Raw genomic sequence first — 17,961 nt, 5'->3', positions numbered from 1 at the left:
TGTAGGTAAATGGGAATTGTTACAGTGATCTGTTCCAAAATGTTACACAAAGTTTCGCCAGAAGAATGAATAGATATGAAAAAATCAAATAAATTAGTTTCTATTTGCTTAACTTTAATTGCTAGGGTAATATTTTTAGGTAATTAATTTACAGTCCAGCATTAGGCTTATTTTGTTGATCTTTCCCGTAAGCGACCACCTCTCGTAAGCGACCACTTTGTCGTGCACCAAGGGTGGTCGTTTACGAGAGAGTTGACTGTATTTACTTAGTTGTTAATTAGGTATTGCCAGTATGTGTATCTTTTGTCTGGTACTGATGTCTCTAAGTTTAACATTCAATAAAATTTTCTTTTTAATTTTTTTCTTTAAAAAAAAGGCTTTCTTAACCTCAACTATTCAATTTGAATATACAATAATTGAGATCAACTGAATTGACTTTTTACTTTTAAAACAGACTCCCTGCTCCAGCGATCCTTGTGTGAACAATGCCACTTGTTTGGCTAAATACGAGGATAACGAATATCACTGCGCATGTCCTTCAGGATTCTTTGGAAAACACTGCGAAGATAAAGGTATTCAATGATTTTTCTAACCAACAATATTGTTAACAATGTAGCATGCAATGTTGAAGAGTAATATATAATATATATAGATCCTCCTGTCGATACGACAGATGAGTAGGCATGCAGACAAGTCATTTGCCGAGGTGGGTCCTCATGTGCGAATGAAGACCAATTCGTGACGCACAATAGCGGCCACAGATGCTGCATGAATGTATCCACAGTATCGGGTTGCTGTTTCCTCCTCTCTTTCTTTGCCAGGATCGCAGCTGCTCGGTTGACTTCAAAGTCTTTCGTGCCTTGTGTGCACTGGTATGTTCAAAGAACTCTGTGACATGCAGTTACTTCCCAAGGGTCGCGGCAATTAATGATGCAGCTCTTGAGGTTTGCCTTCAGAGTGTACTTGTACCACTTGAAGGGTCTTCCCTGGTCGCAATTCCCCTCCTTCAGCTGTCCGTACAGCAGCATCTTCGGGATACTGTCGTCCTCCATTCGGACGACGTGTCCTGTCCATCTCAGCTGGCACTTAATGATCCAGCACTCAATACTGGGTAGGCCGCACTTCTCCAGGACCTGGAGGTTGGACACTGTCCTGCCGCTTGATGTTGCAGCTCTTCCGCAGACATCGTTGGTGAAACTGCTTCGGCTGCTGGATGTGCCGCACTGGCCTTTCCAAAGCGCTGCATCACCCCAGCGCCCAGGGATCCACTACTCTTAACGGTGCTACCCAGAACTTGTCCACAGTCTCCAGTGATCTCAATGTTGTTGATGACGATGGGAGGAGGTGGTGGTGCATTGGCAGTCTGTGATGGTGAGGGCTGAAACATGGCTTCAGTCTTTCCAAGGCTGACCGTCAGCCAGAATCGTCTTCGGCTTCGTGAGAGTGTGCACCCAGTGTACAGTCGTCTACGAAGAGGAACTTCCGTAGGGTGGCCTCGAACACTTAGTCCTTGGCTTGGAGTCTTCGCAGGTTGAATAGTTTCCCACCAGTGCGAAACTGGATGTACACTTCTCTGTCGCAATCGCTGGAGGCGTCGCACAACATCGCTGGAAACAGGATGGAGATCAAAGTCGGGGCGAGAACTCAGCCCCGAAGAGTATGGCAACTGTATTGCGCGAAGTATTGCGGACGATGTTGCTGGGTATTCCCAGTTTCTAAGATGTAGAAATAGGAAGCATTTAACAGCTAAAGGAAGAAGTGTGCCGGGGGAAACTTTGGAAGTTCTCTTTCTTAGAGATCCAGTCCTCCGTGTTTTGGAAATCCATATACAGCTATTTCAATTAACGTTGTCGGATTAAAATCAAGCTAAAAGACAAGACCGCAATGTTTTGTGGGATTATTTTTTATGAATAATTTCATCAAAATCATCCCTGCACGTGCAGGTCATTGTACTGCTAATTACAACCTATTGTTTTCTCCAGGCATGACTGATTTTGATGAATTTATTCATAAAAATCCCACGTAAACTTTCGTTCTTGTCTTTTAGCTTCATGCTTTGAACCGACAACGTTAATTGAAATAGCTGTACACTCGATTGCAAAAACGTTGACACCTAAAAAGCATTAACCATGAACGATGAGACCCAACGGATTTGTGGGTTGTATTTAAAACTTGGCCCTTGTTGGCCAACTTGACACTTTAAGAAAAGCTTGGACAGTTTCCATCATTTACCACGTGCAACTAATTTTGGTTATCAACCGTTGCACGAGAATAGAATATTATGCAAATAAATTTAGTACACTTATACCCATAAAGCCACTGGATCTCATCGTTCACGGTCTATGCTTTGTATGTGTCAACGTTTTTCCATTCGAGTGTATATAAAAAGTCTAGCAAGTAAACAGTAAAGATAAATTTGTTTTTGAAAGACGCTAGGCCTTAGACCTGCTTATGGCTGGAGTTAGGTTGATTCCCTCCACATCAATGTTATCAAGGTTGACCATAACCCATTGAAGTAGATGTTATAAACACGCTTTGTGTTCCACAACGGGGAGATACTGCCCGAGTTTGTTCTCTGCAGTTTGTTAGCCTACCGTAGGCTTTCTTTGCTCGCTGGCTCGTAAATTGTAGGCTCCACCGTCAATACACTTTCGTAATGACGTAACTGATCTAGTAGCCCTGCTGCAGGGTGGACTCTTCAGTTTGCTAAATTTTCTGACCGAGTTACTGTAGTCCAGCTTCACCGTATACCGACAAAAGCGCGGCGGATCAATGAAAGAAAATTGAGTCTAAACATTTTCAAGGTAACGTTTAGAAAATGGAGTTCGCGCAACATTGTGGGCGAATCATGCGAGGAAAGATTTGTATTTTTGAAAAGAAATAAAAAGACAGTGGAAGTCACTCGTGAGCGGTCTGTACAAAAAAAGGCACCTTGGAGGGAGGGGACCATCCGCAAATTCTGCAACATAGTTCCCTGCTAGTAGAGGTCTTTGACGGCGAGAACGAGAGAGACCTCCGCCGGCCCCCCCACGAATCTTCTGTCGCGCATGCGCTAGTGTTCCCTGGCAACGAGTGACATTTTAGCCGGATGTAACACGAGCTTCGCACGCCGGTTTGCGCGCAAAACAGCAGCCGCGGTAGGGCGATGTGTGAAATTATTGTTAGCTGTATGTGGAACTGCCACGGACCCCTCAACGACATCGCAAATTCAAAGAACATTATTCTCCATGGACACCAGTAAAAGCAGCAGCTGTAGGCAAAGATGGAAACTGCCTTTTCTGCGGAGTGGATTTCAAGTTAAGCGGCCAGAACACATGGCGATCGCTAGATACACAGATACAGGAGATTGGAACGCTAAGGTTTGCGGTTTTTTGGATAACACTCCTGACTTTCAAAAGAAATCTTCACGGCTTTCGCAAACTAGAATCGCGTTAATCAAGCGAAGAAAGGATTTTGAAGATGGCAAGCGCGTAACAATTGAAGTGCGAAACTTGTAAACTAGCGGAAGCCATAACAACTTTGGGCTCAGAAATTTCCAGTGTACAATCTGAACAGATCATGCGCATTACACATTAAACGGAAACCGGTTTTGAAAACCGGTCAGTTTCGACCAAAAATCTGGTCGGCGGCTACGTGGGAGAACAAGACAGGCTGATTAGCGTTGGTCTACGCTGAAATAACGCCACATTCCTCCCGCATTGAGCTAGTACTGAAAAGCCAACTCAAAGCTCCTGAAGCGAATGATACACGGTACAACATCGTTCAACTTTTGTTGATCAACAAATGTTGAGCATTGTTGCGACTTGTTGACTTGTTGCCTTGTTGCGACAACTTGTTGAACGGAATAGAGCCAAGCTCTATTTTCGTTCAACAACGGTGAACATGTTGAACGGCATATTTCAACGTATAACATCACATGATACACTGTTCAACATTTATTGAACAGCGGCTGCAACATTTGTTGCTCAACAAATGTTGAACCGTGTATCATTGGCTTGAGTTTGGCAGACTAAATTTCCAAGATTATGGGATTTGTTGAGATATTTTGAAAGAGCATGATCAAAAATGCCTACATGCCAAAAAATCAGCTTCTTATTGCAATTTGGGGGTGAGATATTAGTATTTGTTATGCTCCGAGGACCCGATACAAATCTTTGTAATTTTGTCTCTGTTCTAAACGTTTGAGAACAGAAACAAAATTAGAAGAATTTGTATGGAGTCATTGCGGCATAAGAGTCCCAATATCTCATTACCAAATTGCAATGAGATGCTGATATTTCGCGAGTAGGCATTTTTCATTATGCTATTTGTGAACGTCTTAATAATTAACAATTATTCACCAAAGTGGAGGTGAATAGTATTTGTGTTTGTATAACGTCACACTTTAGCCCTCTGTCTCCTCCCAGCTCTCCCCAATCCCTTCTCATTTTTACCGCCAATTTGCATAATTTACTCATTTCCATTGGTTCGTGGGACCTGAGGAAAATAGAACGACCGCTCCCAATCTTTACCGCGGTCAAACGTCAAAATAAAAAAAGTGCGTTCAAGATAAGGTTTCTACTTTGAAATCTCAAAGCTCATAAGTGTTGCACAAGTCTGTAAATTTACTAAATAATTCTGCGATTTACTGAAAGAGTTTCGACGTTAAAGTATGTGAAGACTGGTCGGCACTCTGTGTCCGGCTTCTTTGTTTCTGGTTGTACTAATTGTTACAAGCAGCGTAACGATTGATGTGGTGATGGCAGTTCGCCATACTTTCATTCAGCGTCCACCAGTTCCTCTTACAAAGGCGTGGCCTTCAACACCAACGGCCACCGATCCGTTGGCACCAGGCTGATGAGTGTCGGTCTGTTGACGTTTTTTTCTTCATTCTTACATTAACTCTGTTTTCAACAAAAGGGATGCCTACTGTTTTTACAGCTGTAATTCAGAACATAAAACATGATATGAGTAATTTAAATTTGCTAAGAGTTTAGTAGCACGCTGAAAAACAAATCAGTAATGATAATTTGTAATATGTTGTCCATAATATTCGCTTGAGATTTACAATAATATTCACAAGGCTAAAAAGTTACAAAGAAATTAAAAAACCAAACGTTTTCGACTAGTCAAGTCATCCTCAGGGTAAAATGACCGTCTGCTACATGTATATTTTATATACTTTAGGTGATTCCCGATGGGAACAGTAGTTTCGCTACGTAAGAATGGACTTGTTTGTTCAGACTGGGGCTCCATTGTTGGATCATTAAGCCTTCAATGATTCTGCGCTTGGCGCTTGTGAAAAGATTGGGCCGTACAAAGTATTCGCCAAACAAAAGAATGGGTCGGATTCTCGCGTAGGTCTTTTTACCCTGAGGATGACTTGATTAGTCGAAAACGTTTGGTTTTTAATATCTTTTTAACTTTTTAGCCTTGTAAATAGTATTGTAAATTTGTAATATGTTCATAACTGATAAGCATGGCCGGTTTGTTGGCCTGACTGGCTCACTATACTCATTACATAACATTCCTCTACAGAGGAAGTAGCACGAAAGTTATATCACGTGTGAGTAATTATATGTAAATGTATGTTATGTACTGATCACAAATAAAATGTAGTGACTACCTACCTTGGGGATTATTTTATCATTTATCAGGGTGAAAGCCATTAATTAACTGTGTTTGCAAGGACCACCGCGACAAAATAAAAGTACCGGATCCTGCAGTGAAGAATCTAATCAACAAAAACCTGATTGTAGAACAAACAATCTAACAAAAGAGCAAAGCTGATTTCGCGGTCAAGGGAGTATATTTTCCATTATTTCGAAAGACACGCCCTTTCTTCTTCAGGGTATGTTTGAGAGGCCGTGCCTTTCGAGATATTGGAAAATATACTTCCGTGACCGTGAAATCAGCCTTGCTCTTTTTTTAGATTATCAGGGTGAAAGGTCACTCCTGGGAAGATGGTATGTACTGCGGCTAGACCCGGATGGAGGGAACCATACAATAGAGGGTGGACTATGTGTTTATACTACTGATGTGTTACACTACCGATGAATCACGCTCCCAAACCCAATACCGAAGTCATTTACAAAGCTTCCTTTCCTTCTGGAAATGAATGGGTACAAAGTGAGCTGCAACAACATTTCAGTAAGCTGTGTTGTTTTCAATGAATTAGCCTGCGTAGCAAGCATTTTCGTTTGTTCGGGTGGCGTTTTTTCGCTGCTTGACCGCGAAGAAATTAGGACGAGGGCGAAAAAACAGAGGAGGGGGGAGGGGAGAGGAAGGAAACGCTTGCTTGGTTGCTTGCGTTTTTAAAATGCGTTGTACGACGGAGAAGGATTTGTGTCTTTTAGATCAGAACTCGTCAGTGCAGTAGAGCTTGGGTCTCCTGTAGCACTGCTTCGTTTCTCTTAGTGCTTTTACGATGTTTTACTGCTAGAAGAACTCCTGAGCCCCCTCCCCCGGGGGGTACTCCTCGGAATTTCGGTGGGGGTGTGCCGCCCGGTTCTCCAAATCCAGACCCTATTTCAGATCAAAATATGTCATTTTCCATAACCGTGTTCAGAACTTTGTTGTAGCGTAGTTAAGCTTCGCATCAGTGCCAAAAATCAAGAATTGGCAAAATTCACCCGAAAGTGCAGCTCGAATGATATAGTTTGGATACTTCTCTTTCTCTACTATTCATTTGGAGTTGAAAAGACAAATACGTTTATACGCTCTCGCGGTTCCCTTGAAAACCATACCAGATTTAAGACCATAATGGTCAAAATCTATACCCGTTTTGAGACCAAAACGGCTCAAAAACCTTACCCTTTGGGGCGGCACATAACTATATAGCTTATATAGGGCAGTACCCCCCCCCCCCTCCACGGGCTCCTGAGCTGCGAGTTCATTTCCTCCTCTGTGTGTGACACACGACCCTTTACTGCTATGCCTCGTAGTCTTCCAAGCTGCAGATTATATTTCCACGCATCTTTGCGTGCTGGTCACTTGCTTCTTTACTGATAATAATAATAATAATAATAATAATAATAATAATAATAATAATAATAATAATAATAATAATAATAATAATATTAATAATAATGATAAAAAAATATATAAAATCTCTTTATTAACATATACCAAGCAGCTGAAATTGTTATGTACAAGTTAAAAGTTGAGAAAAGAACTATAAAACCTATTTACAATTCATTCCGATTTCGAGACTAATTTTCAAGCACAAACTTTTTTAAAGAAAATACAAATGTCATAATAATAATAAAAATGATAAAAAACAATATCTTAATCAACATATTCCAAATTAGTATATACCACACAAGTGAATAGTGCCTTTCGCACGCGCTGATTGGCCAGCTTACAGGTGATTAGTCAAGTACTATTCACCTCCGAGCAACCGAAGAGAAACAAGATGGATTCCCGTTTCGCCACAACCTCGTTCCCAGGGCCTCTCCTCTTCACGTCCCAGGGAGCGTCCCTGGGCCGTGAAGAGGAGAGGCCCTGGGAACGAGGTTGGTTTCGCCACGGTCACTAAATAGGAATTTATTTAGATAAACGAGGCAGCTGTTACAAAAAATACAAAAATGGCAGCAAAGTTTAGTTTGACGGTATTAAATGGTAAGTTATTAAATCGTTTCAACCTCATATTCTAAGGCGAAAAATGAAACTACAATGCCTTGTTTACGAAAACTGCCGAGCACTATAATTATAATGTAGACAATGAAACATCTAATGTTTAGGAGCATGGTTTCGAAATCAAGACGAATTTCACTCAACAATTAAAGAAATGACATCTTAGCAACTAAACAAGTGTCTCAAAAAGTTTTTATTGTTCGCAAGAAAGCGAGACGGAACTTTCTACAACAAGAAATCGCTTACCGCGCGGCGCGCAAGATTTTAAAATTTCCCACCATTTGTCGGTATACTGTCAAAAATAAAAGAATTTTGGCCCGCTAGTTATTCAGCTTGTGGTATATACTAAAACAATTATTCACCTCAGTGTCGGTGAAAGTGGTAGATATTTACCTCGCCGCAATATCCACCACTATTCACCTCCACTTCGATGAATAATTGTTAACTATTTACAAGTTAAAAGTTCCAATTCCGAAAAAACAATTCACACAAAATCAACGGACACACGCTTGGCCAGCGTTTAGGCGACAGTCATCGATGAAATCCCCTTGTGGAATTCTGTGGAAAGGTGTCCTGGAGCCTCTTACGCATGTGTGTACCGACCTTAAAATCTCAAAAGAAAGCAATGTTCTAATCCAAGTGATAGTAATGTGATAAGATTCCTCATTCTTTTCTGAGAGCTTCTCGGCTAGGCGTTTGAGAAAGCAATAGGCCATTTTCATGATGGCGTCATTTTACTACAACTACCAGAATTCATTTCGTTTTCCTTTTCAAATTCAAATTTTGTAATCTCAGTGGACAGCAAAGAACAATAGCACTAATTTGCATGAGAAAACAAAAACCAGAAGGATTCTGGTAGTTGTAGTAAAATGACGCCATAGTGAAAATGTCCTATTGAGTTGGCTCCCATCCCACCGTTGGTTCCAAAAACTAGGGGAGTGAAAGATCCCATTTCAACGTCCAGCACCCTCTGTTGGTACTTCCGCTTTTCCTCCTCCTCCTGCTCTTTAAAGATTGTCGATGTTGCTTTTCCCAATCATAATAATAATAATAATAATAATAATAATAATAATAATAATATTGAAATAATGAAATAACTTTATTATTATAAATAACTTTATATATAATAACAATAATAACAACAACGATAGAACGGTTTTCAATTGAGTGTCGAAAGTAATTTCGCGTTTACTTTGGTTTTGTATTACTACGCGCCACTTTCTTAACCAATATGAGAAGCAAAACCAAAACCAATCGTATTTTCGCCGCACGCGTTTTCCCGCGCTTGGCGCCAGTTACATGTATTTGCTTCGAATTCCGATTGGTTCGTTGTGCTTGACATCTGTTGCGATTGGCCAGAGTAATTTGGTTTGGGTTTTACGAGACACAATTGGAAATCAATAATACCAATAATAATGGCGCCAAAAGGGTTAGAAGCACAACTGTCCGTGGATTTAGAACCATTTAGTACTGAAGACCGCTTAACTAGGAAAGACCAGAATCCTGTAGCCTCCCACGCAGACGTTCTTAGGGGTTCGTCACGCAGGAACGCGTGACGAACCCCTAAGAACGTCTGCGTGGGAGGCTAAGAATCCTGAGGAACGTTCTTGATATCTAAGGAAACGAGAGGTGGCTTGACTCAAGAACATGCTACATGCTTCCATTGCTATGAATACGGAGATACAAGATAATAATAATAACCGGGGCTTCTGTAATACTACAAATTTTTCCGCGATAAGGGGTCCACGTCACAAAAGTGGTTTTCAGTGGGGGTCTGCATAACTTAAATAGCAAAAATTAAATTTCAAAAGACAAAGAGAGTTATAAGATCAAAAAGTAATAATAAGATTAAAAGATATGTCTTGATTAAAAAAGCACTTAAACATGTTAAAAAGTAAAATATATACAATTCCAACATCTCAAGATAAAACAACGATTAAAAATGCTCACTCCACGACCTTAAAACAGTCTTAAGTGCCTGTAAAGAATTCCATTCATTTATATAAACAACAATTCTCTGGTTTGTGTGACCGAGCAGTGGTGACCGAGTATAGTGTGACAAACATGTCAGTTATTGTTACAAATTGCTCCGCTTGTGTCAACAAAGGTGTCAAAATATGAAACAGGCCATTGAACTTTAACTTGATATGTCATTTATCTGTTTATCATTCAGTATTTACCTCCCAGTGCAGTGTAGTGTTTACGTTTTTACAAAACAGTTTTGGGGAAGGACTGTGCAGATTAGCTTGTGTTCTAAGGAGTTCTTACTGCTAAACGATTGTGGCAACATGTCCTCCGAACAGCAACTAACTGATGAAAGTGAGTTTCACGCAGAGACCAAACCTCGCCTGACCATCACAGATGAAATGCAACCAAGCATGTACGCTGGTCACAAAATGGATATGGGGGATAGAGACCCCATCAGTATGAACGACCATGTCAAGGTACGCGATAAAAATCACAAATTTTGAAGTAGCTTCGACATTGTGATAATAGCAAACTTTCGGAAGGGATGGGAACCATCAAGACCAAGACAAGCGATTCACTTTCAATCGTTTCCTCGTCAGGTTGTATTTTCATAGCGGAAACAACATGTAATTTTAGCTTTATTTCAAATGCGTATGGGCTGGCATTGGGAATATAAATCACTGCACTCAAGGCGAGATGGACAAACTGTTGAAACCTACCCGTTATTTTCCAACTAACATGTTTTGTACCGCACTAGTACTAGTACTGCAGTTAGCCATTTGAGCTGGGTGGGCGGTGCCCTGTAAGAGAAACTGATACTCACTGTTTATAGCACACGTCCTCTAAATTATCTAAGTTCAATGGAAGCAAATCAAGATATTTTTACGCCGAGTATTCATAATGCCAATTAAAAATTGTCACCGTTGGGGTCGAAGGGATAGCCAAGGGGAGATGGAGCGAGAGTTCTCTTCTCCCCTCCTCTCTCCCCACCCCCCTCCCCCCAACTCTCCCAAGAGCTTGCTAGCAGGCCATCGAAGGGAGGACTCGTTCAACGAAAGCAAGTGTAGATGCCTCGTCTTTTGCCCTTTGGCCTATCCGGGCACCGTCAGTACGGACCCGATCCCATATAAAGGGATCAGTAGCCGATTCTCGCGATGACTTTATTTCACTACAACTACCACAATCCTCAGTCTTCGTTGTTAATCACAGTGAGGTTTAGATAACAATATTCCCAATCTGCGAGAGAAAACAACAAACTGAAGGATACTGGTACGTTGTAGTTGTAGTAAATAAATGGCCTGTTAGCATTAATGGCACACGGTCCCTAGCTTCTCAGCTCTCTCTTTTCCTCTCGCCTCGCGCTCCGCTCAGCTAAATAAATAGCCTGCAGAACAGGCGTTATCAGTTTTGCATTTTTCAGGCGAGCGCGAGTCACGCACGACGGGAGGGGCGCGACGTGTGAGACTCGAGCTTGGCTCGGCTCGCCTGAAAAACGCAAAAAAGAAAATAGTAACGCCTTTTTTGCATGCTACTAAATAAACGTCTGTTATACAGGCTAATAATTCTGGCATAGCCTGACTTTGATCCGAGTAATGGTTAATTTAAGGAAGGTTGTTCATTTTGGATATGTAAAGCCTCTTCTATCTTGAGTTGGAAAATGGTAGAGAAGTGATCTAAATATGGAAACAATCCAATGAACACTAGGCGCGACAATGTTCAGAATTCTGCAGATGTTTAAAACATGTGAGATGCCCTATCACTGGCTAAGTGCTCACGTGCGCGTGTGGAAAAATGCCGGGCTGTTTCGCCCACATAACAGACGTTACAGCCCGCACATGCAAACTTATAAACCACATGCGAACAGAGCCCGTCAGGGACAGGGTCTTTCACGCCAAACGTATTACCGATTTTAAAAGAAGAAAAAACTAGTTTGAAATCTAAATCATTGCAATAGCGCTTAATAATAAGGAGACGAATCATTTTCTGAGTGACGACAGAGAAATGGCCTATATAAGGTAGCAGTAAAATGTAGGCGGAGTGGTAGGAAGGGAACCCCGGGAACAATGATTATTTTGGGTCCCGGTAATATAACGGTTTACAACCCTTTCAATTGGGTTGTAAACCGTTATTCGTTTTCTTTAACTTTTGACTTGCCTTCTACTATCAAGACCCTTTGGAAGCTTTTAAAAATATTTTGAATCAGCGAGATTAAATCCACGGTTAATAGCAGTAATCAGACAAACACATATTATGCGATTGTTTCAATATACAGAACGAGTAAAAATTCGTCAACTTCGCAATATGTAAATAAACAACTTATATATTACAGATCAAAACCTCGTCGTTGTACAACGGCGAAGTCAACGCCTCTGTATATATATTACAGATTGAAATCTCGCCGTTGAACAACGGCGAAGTGTGGCTTTCGAACAACTTGACCCAGGCGTTTATTTAGCGAAGCGCGAGACGCGAGCGCGGAGCGTGAGGCGAGAGGAAAAGAAAAATAAATGTTTGGTTTTTTTTTTTACATTTTACGTTTCGAAAATTATAAGCAACGTTTCGTCTTTAAGTTTCTTATCGAGATTTCTGAAGCTACAATCTTGGACAGAAAAAAATGAGACATTAAACCCCCCTCCCCCCAAATTCAATGATGAATTCGCACGTAAAGCAAACCGCGCCATTTTTCCATCATTGAAATGGGGGGTAGGGGTGGTCTAAAGCATCTGCGAAGGTGGCAAAGAGCCTTGTGTGCAATAATTCAGTCACGTCATTCATTCGCATGCATTATTTTCCACCCAGGTTTTTTTTCAAGATGTGTTTGCTGAGCCCGATGGTTCTCACAGCATTGATAGCGTCTGGCGGGCCAGCTTCGGCGCATTTGTAGCCACAAAGTATTGGTGTTACAGAATCATTACCGCCATCTGCGGGGTCCCCACAGCTATCTGCTGTGGACTGTACTTCGCTTGCCTCAGTTTTGACTACATTTGGTGCATCATGCCCTGCCTGAGAGCCTACGTCATCGAGTTGCAGTGCCTCGGAAAGCTGTTCAGCTTGTGTGTTCGCACCTTCTTTGATCCGTTTTTTGAATCTGTGGGGAAGATTTTTGGTGGAGTAAGAGTTGAACATAAGACTTTCACGGTATGATGCCGCTACTTGCCTATGCGTAAAGCTATACAGGGGCTATTGTCGCCGAAGTTCGTATATAAACTGGCTTTATTCTTGATACATAATACACTGAACTAGTACTTCTTTCTCAAGGGAAAAACTTGCGAAGAGCAAACGTTTAAGTACCTCAGATAAAAGTTCGATTACGAAATTGAGTACGATTACGACTTTCAAATTTTAAATCAGTCGCAACCCCATAACTCTCGCTGCTTCCTGTTGTCAATGGTTGTATATCAGCAGATAACACCCGATTCAAACGTCGCGCTACAGTCGCGCTAACGTCGAACTCAATTCCATAAATTGAGTTCGACACGACGATAGCGCGACGTTTGAAGCGGGCCTAAGGAGACCCTAGAAACAAGATTGGTGTGACAAGCGGTTATCTAAACTAGATTTGAAAAGTCGTATTCGTACTTTAATGCCGTATTCGTAGTCAAATTTGAAGGTCCCTTATATCAATCCGACGACAGCCAACTTTCCCGCGCGGACCCGCGCGTGTTACGCTTTTCGCATGATTGTCCTTGAAAAAAAAAGAGAGAGAGAGAGAGAGAAAGACACTGATCTTGTTTTAGCTATATTCACTTGAACCCTATAACCCTTGACTTTTTACTAAGTACTTTGTTTTGATATATTCTCAAGTATGGTCCCTACAATATATTAAGCTGGGATGCATTGTGCCTGTAAGATTAGTGTGTAGTGCGCGCAAAACGCGCGCGTTCAACCTGCTAGTTTGCCTATGAGCAGAGCCACTAGTACTTAAGCCCTTAGTTTGTTTTTGTGTTTATCGGGAGCATGTGAGGCTTTATATGTATATCATTGCTGTTGGTATCTAAATAAACATTTTTTTTTTTCTCTTATGTGTCAAGTGTACGCAATTAACTCAATTACAAAAAGGATGCTGAGTGCGTCGAAATAACTCTTTAGCCTTTTAATCCTTAATATCAAAGAAGAAATTCTCCTATCTGGTCCACATACTTTTCTTATAAAATTCCTGGTGAGAAGTTATTAAAATGTCAAGAAAATTCACCTTGGGTGATCTATCCTTAATCGTCAAGACCTCAGGGGTTGAATAAACATTGATATTACAAGGAGAAATTTGATGCTAATCACTGTTAAGTTAGGGCTTTTAAAAAGGGTTAAAGGAAAAGTCAGTTAACAGTAATAAATCACGCAAGGGGGGCATTAAAATAAAAGATATGGCGCTAGGGGCCCGTTTCTCGAAAGTCCCGGTAAGTTATCTGGCCCGATAAGTATATTTTTAAATGTTTTTTCGCCGATTACACAGTGATTAGAGACATGATACTTGGCCAATGTTTTCATAGAATTATAAGGTTTTAAAATTTAGTATTCAAAGCTAACAAAAATGGACTTCTGCTAAGAAACATTTATCACCTAAGACACTTATCGGGCCCGATAAGTTACCGGGACGTTCGAGAAACTGGCCCCAGGATTCGTTAATCGACAAAAAACGATTTTGGAAATCTTTCATCCTGTCTAATAAGTTATTGCTAGTTTTTGAGACAACTGTTTAACTGTTGTCTCTGTTGCCTCCTCCTATACGACTTTTCCTTCTCCGGACGTTCGCGCGGGGTAAATTCAAAACTCTTAAAATATTCTTCTCTCTTCCAGTCATCGCCTTTAAAAGCTGGTGTAAGTTTGCGTGGTCTGTAGGTGCAAAGGAAGTTGCGTGATCCCTAGTCTCCTGTTCCTTTGTAGAAAGGAGCGTTGCGTGAATACTGGTCCACCTTTATTTGTTTTGCGTCTTTGTTTAATACTGTAAGGGATCGGTCTTGCCGTCTGTGATTTGTTCGCGTTAGGGCCTGGGAACTACGAAAGAGCTGAGTGAAACGTACTGAACAAAGCTAAAGGCGAAAACAAAACAGGTAGTAAATTTCGCAAACCTGATTTGTGAATTTCGCTAGCTTTCTCTAATACTAGCTGCAAGTTGAACGTTTTTAATGTGGAATTAAAGACCTTTTATTTTACTGTACGCAATTTGTCTGCAAAGGTAAATTTTTTTCGGCTCCACGTGGTTGCCCCGGCCTCTCTTTGTTACTGTTTGATCAGCTTTGAAGAGCACGACAGGATTTCGAACAATCAACCAATCAGATTCACCTGCTTGCTTTCCTCACACGTGGCTCTACAAGTTATGCTTTGCAGTTGTGTTTTTCAAAAGCGCATGTTATTATCAGTTCCCACTGCTCTTTTTGATTCATTTTTGTGTGATAATTACTTGCGGGAAAGCAAGCCGGCAAGATGTCAAGTGGCGAAGTTGAGGTACAAATCAGAGGCAACGAGAATGAAGCAAAACATGGACATCAAATAAGTATGAAAGACAGAGATCCTACAGCGATGAATGACCACGTAAAGGTACAGATATGATCTGTAAATACAAGAATAAGATATCATTGATATCAGCCTCGGTTTGTTAACTTCTAAACAATATTCAGTATCAAATACGGCCCGGGAAAACGAAATCTCAGTTGTAATAAATAACCAACCCACTATCAGTAATTACTGCTCGAAAGCTTTGAACTATAATGGTAACACTTTATAGTTTCATTTATGCACAGATCAAAAAATAAATAAATAAAAGTAAACAAAGTGTGATTTGAATACGGGAAGACATGTGTATCCAACGCAAATTGGACGTATAATAAAATAAATTCATAAATTGGAGTTTTAAAACCTTTTAGCGATCGTTGTTACTTGTGTTTTAGAATAACAGGTGTAATAATTAACTAAACGCGAGGTGATAATAGCCAAGTGCAAAACAAAGGACGATTTTTGCCTATCTATCTGAAGTGCGAAAATGGATGTCATATATGTCAGCTTTGTTTTCCTTCAGCGATTTCGATCAATAACTTGCTTGCTGACAATAATAATGTGATAAGTATATGTAATCAAATGGTGGCGAGTGAAATTCAGAAATAATTTCACGTGCGTTTTGTCAAAATTCTAATAATTTTACGAGTATACCACTGATTTGATTACCTTTTAACATCATGGGTGACAAATTACGCTCACAATCAGTCGCGGTCGGTTCCGTCTTGTTTACACACGCAAGCAAAAAACCGCTCGAGTACCTTATCCAACTGCTCAGGCCGAACTGTCTCAGGGTTTTACTCAAGGCCATCATGGGTGAGGGTTTCCGATAACTCACACCAGTTCTCAAAAACCCTCACCCAGTTAATTGTGCTCTTTCGCGTATTTAGGTTTTCTGCAGCGTCTTTTAATGCCGTGACTTCTTTCATCCGTAACATCTTTAAACCTGGACGCCATCTTGGCACAGAGACTGTAGGAAATGTTGGCATAGCAATTTTGTAATTCAGTCACATGTGAAATTATTAATTAACGTTGAATAATCGCGCCAAAGTTAAGGAGTAATTTGTCACCTATAGTTGTATTTTCATGCTTTGGTCTTAGTGGGTTTAATGAGCACGACAACGTTATATTATGGTTTTCAACGTAGCTGTTGTTTGAGTTAATAATTTAAAAAGGTGCCTTCTGCCAGCGCTCATATATTCGATGGTCCGAAAAACTCTAGTGTTTAAAGGACGGTACTGACAATGCATTTGTCAGCGTAAGAGTTTTAAATTAAACGGCATAATTTGTTTTCAAACTAAAACTTAATTATCTGTGAAAATGCTTAGTTTCAAACCTATTTTCAGTGTGAATTCTAACTTGGCCTCTTCAAAAGATGACCTGCAAAGATCAGTTTGTTTTTTTTTCACTTAGTCATAAACCGCGCGATGATAACAGAATATAAACATTTTTTTCTCTCCCAGGTATTTTTTCAAGATGTTTTTGCAGAACCCGAAGGAACTCACAGTATAGATGGAGTGTGGCGAGTTAGTTTTCAAGCGTTCGTCAACTCAAAATACTGGTGCTACAGAATCATAACGGCCATTCTCGGAATCCCGACCGCGGTGCTTTGTGGGGTGTATTTCGCCTGTCTCAGTTTTGACTACATTTGGTGTATAATGCCTTGCCTAAGGGCCTACATCATCGAGCTGCAGTGCCTGGGAAAGATATTTGGGCTCTGCCTGAGGACATTTTGCGATCCATTTTTCGAATCTGTAGCGAAGATCTTCGGGGGGATCAAGGTTTCCTCGCAAACTGTATAAAACACTCCTCTAGACCAATCAAAACGCGAGTTTTACACCGTCCATTGTATTAAACTCGATAGTGCACGCTGATCCGTTAACCATTTGTAAGAAAGTAAGAAGGTGCGCTCTAGCTGACTGGTTTGTTTGCCATGAGTGCACGTTGGCAAAAGCTAGCACGCGTAGACTGTTACGCGTTATCTTATACGCAAATCAATTTGGGTTTCGCGGTGTATTTGTTACGCGTTATTTTATAGTACGCAAATCAATTTGGGTTTCGCGACGTATTTTCTCTACTTTTCGAGCGAAAAAACCCTTCAGATTAGTAACAAAAATGTACTGTAATAGGATTGAGCCAATTTTTTTTATTTTTATTTTTCTTCGATAGCTCTTTGTCAAGTAGTCTTAATACTCTTAGCTACCCGACTAAAAACAGATCCTGTGTCTCGGTTTAAACTATGCTTTGAAACAAATGGCAAACTGCTAAGGGTGGACTCGGCTGTTTTGAGCCATATCATTGAATTATGGATGACGTGAGAGTTTTGCTAAGCAAGCAAGAAGCTAATGTCTCTCTCGACGTACTGTAATAGATTTCTTTTCATTCCAAAGTTATGGCACGTCTTCCATTGATATTGCTAATAAATTGTCCCCACTAACTTTATCAGCTTGTAAATGAGAACGAAACGCGCGTTTTTAAGAAACTTTTTGAAAAAGTTAATCATATTCTTCCGTTTATTCTTAGCGTATTTCAAACTTAATGTGGTTTTGCAAAAACTCCCCAATATGGAAAGGCATTTATAACAATCCTAACCTTTTCTAAAGCAATTAGTCATAATCTGTTGTTGTTTAGTGTTCAGAAAATTAAATATATGTCTTATGCATGGTGGTTTTTTAAAAAATGCGAACGTCAGAGCACGGCCCGTACACAGGACTGTCCAGTGTGGTGCATGATGCCTTAAATTTTCCCTGAAATGGTTCGTCGGGTATCCCTGACAAAACCACATCTTGCACTGCACTAAAAGTCAGTTAATTTTAGTTCCCATCACTTGCTTGACAAAGGTACACTAAACAATAGCCTGCAAGGAGAAGGTTCGTTTGTCACCCTATC

At 40.6% G+C, this 17,961-nt stretch overlaps 2 protein-coding genes across 2 annotated transcripts; both read left to right on the top strand.

Annotated features, from left to right (window-relative positions):
• Window positions 1-9,811: 9,811 nt before the first annotated feature.
• LOC146485826 (caveolin-1-like) lies at window positions 9,812-13,604 on the top strand. Its single transcript, XM_085103168.1, has 2 exons — window positions 9,812-10,058; window positions 12,382-13,604. Exons 1-2 carry the CDS (start codon window positions 9,903-9,905, stop codon window positions 12,724-12,726), a joined length of 501 nt encoding a protein of 166 aa, XP_084959294.1. The 5' UTR covers window positions 9,812-9,902; the 3' UTR covers window positions 12,727-13,604.
• A 976-nt stretch (window positions 13,605-14,580) lies between these two features.
• On the top strand, window positions 14,581-17,734 carry LOC146485825 (caveolin-1-like). The gene is made up of 2 exons (XM_085103169.1): window positions 14,581-15,117; window positions 16,536-17,734. The coding sequence occupies exons 1-2, from the start codon at window positions 15,004-15,006 to the stop codon at window positions 16,872-16,874; spliced, it is 453 nt and encodes a 150-aa protein (XP_084959295.1). The 5' UTR covers window positions 14,581-15,003; the 3' UTR covers window positions 16,875-17,734.
• Window positions 17,735-17,961: the final 227 nt, after the last annotated feature.

The sequence above is a fragment of the Pavona decussata genome, unplaced genomic scaffold, assembly GCF_977016875.1.
Source record: "Pavona decussata unplaced genomic scaffold, jaPavDecu1.1 SCAFFOLD_25, whole genome shotgun sequence".
Lineage (NCBI taxonomy): Eukaryota > Metazoa > Cnidaria > Anthozoa > Scleractinia > Agariciidae > Pavona > Pavona decussata.
This window is presented reverse-complemented; position numbering and strand designations above follow the sequence as displayed.

Coding starts and splice junctions, on each gene's coding strand:
- LOC146485826 (XM_085103168.1), top strand. CDS start 9,903: ATGTCCTCCGAACAGCAACTAACTGATGAAAGTGAGTTTCACGCAGAG. Junction 10,059..12,381: donor GTATGAACGACCATGTCAAG/GTACGCGATAAA, acceptor TTTTCCACCCAG/GTTTTTTTTCAAGATGTGTT.
- LOC146485825 (XM_085103169.1), top strand. CDS start 15,004: ATGTCAAGTGGCGAAGTTGAGGTACAAATCAGAGGCAACGAGAATGAA. Junction 15,118..16,535: donor CGATGAATGACCACGTAAAG/GTACAGATATGA, acceptor TTTCTCTCCCAG/GTATTTTTTCAAGATGTTTT.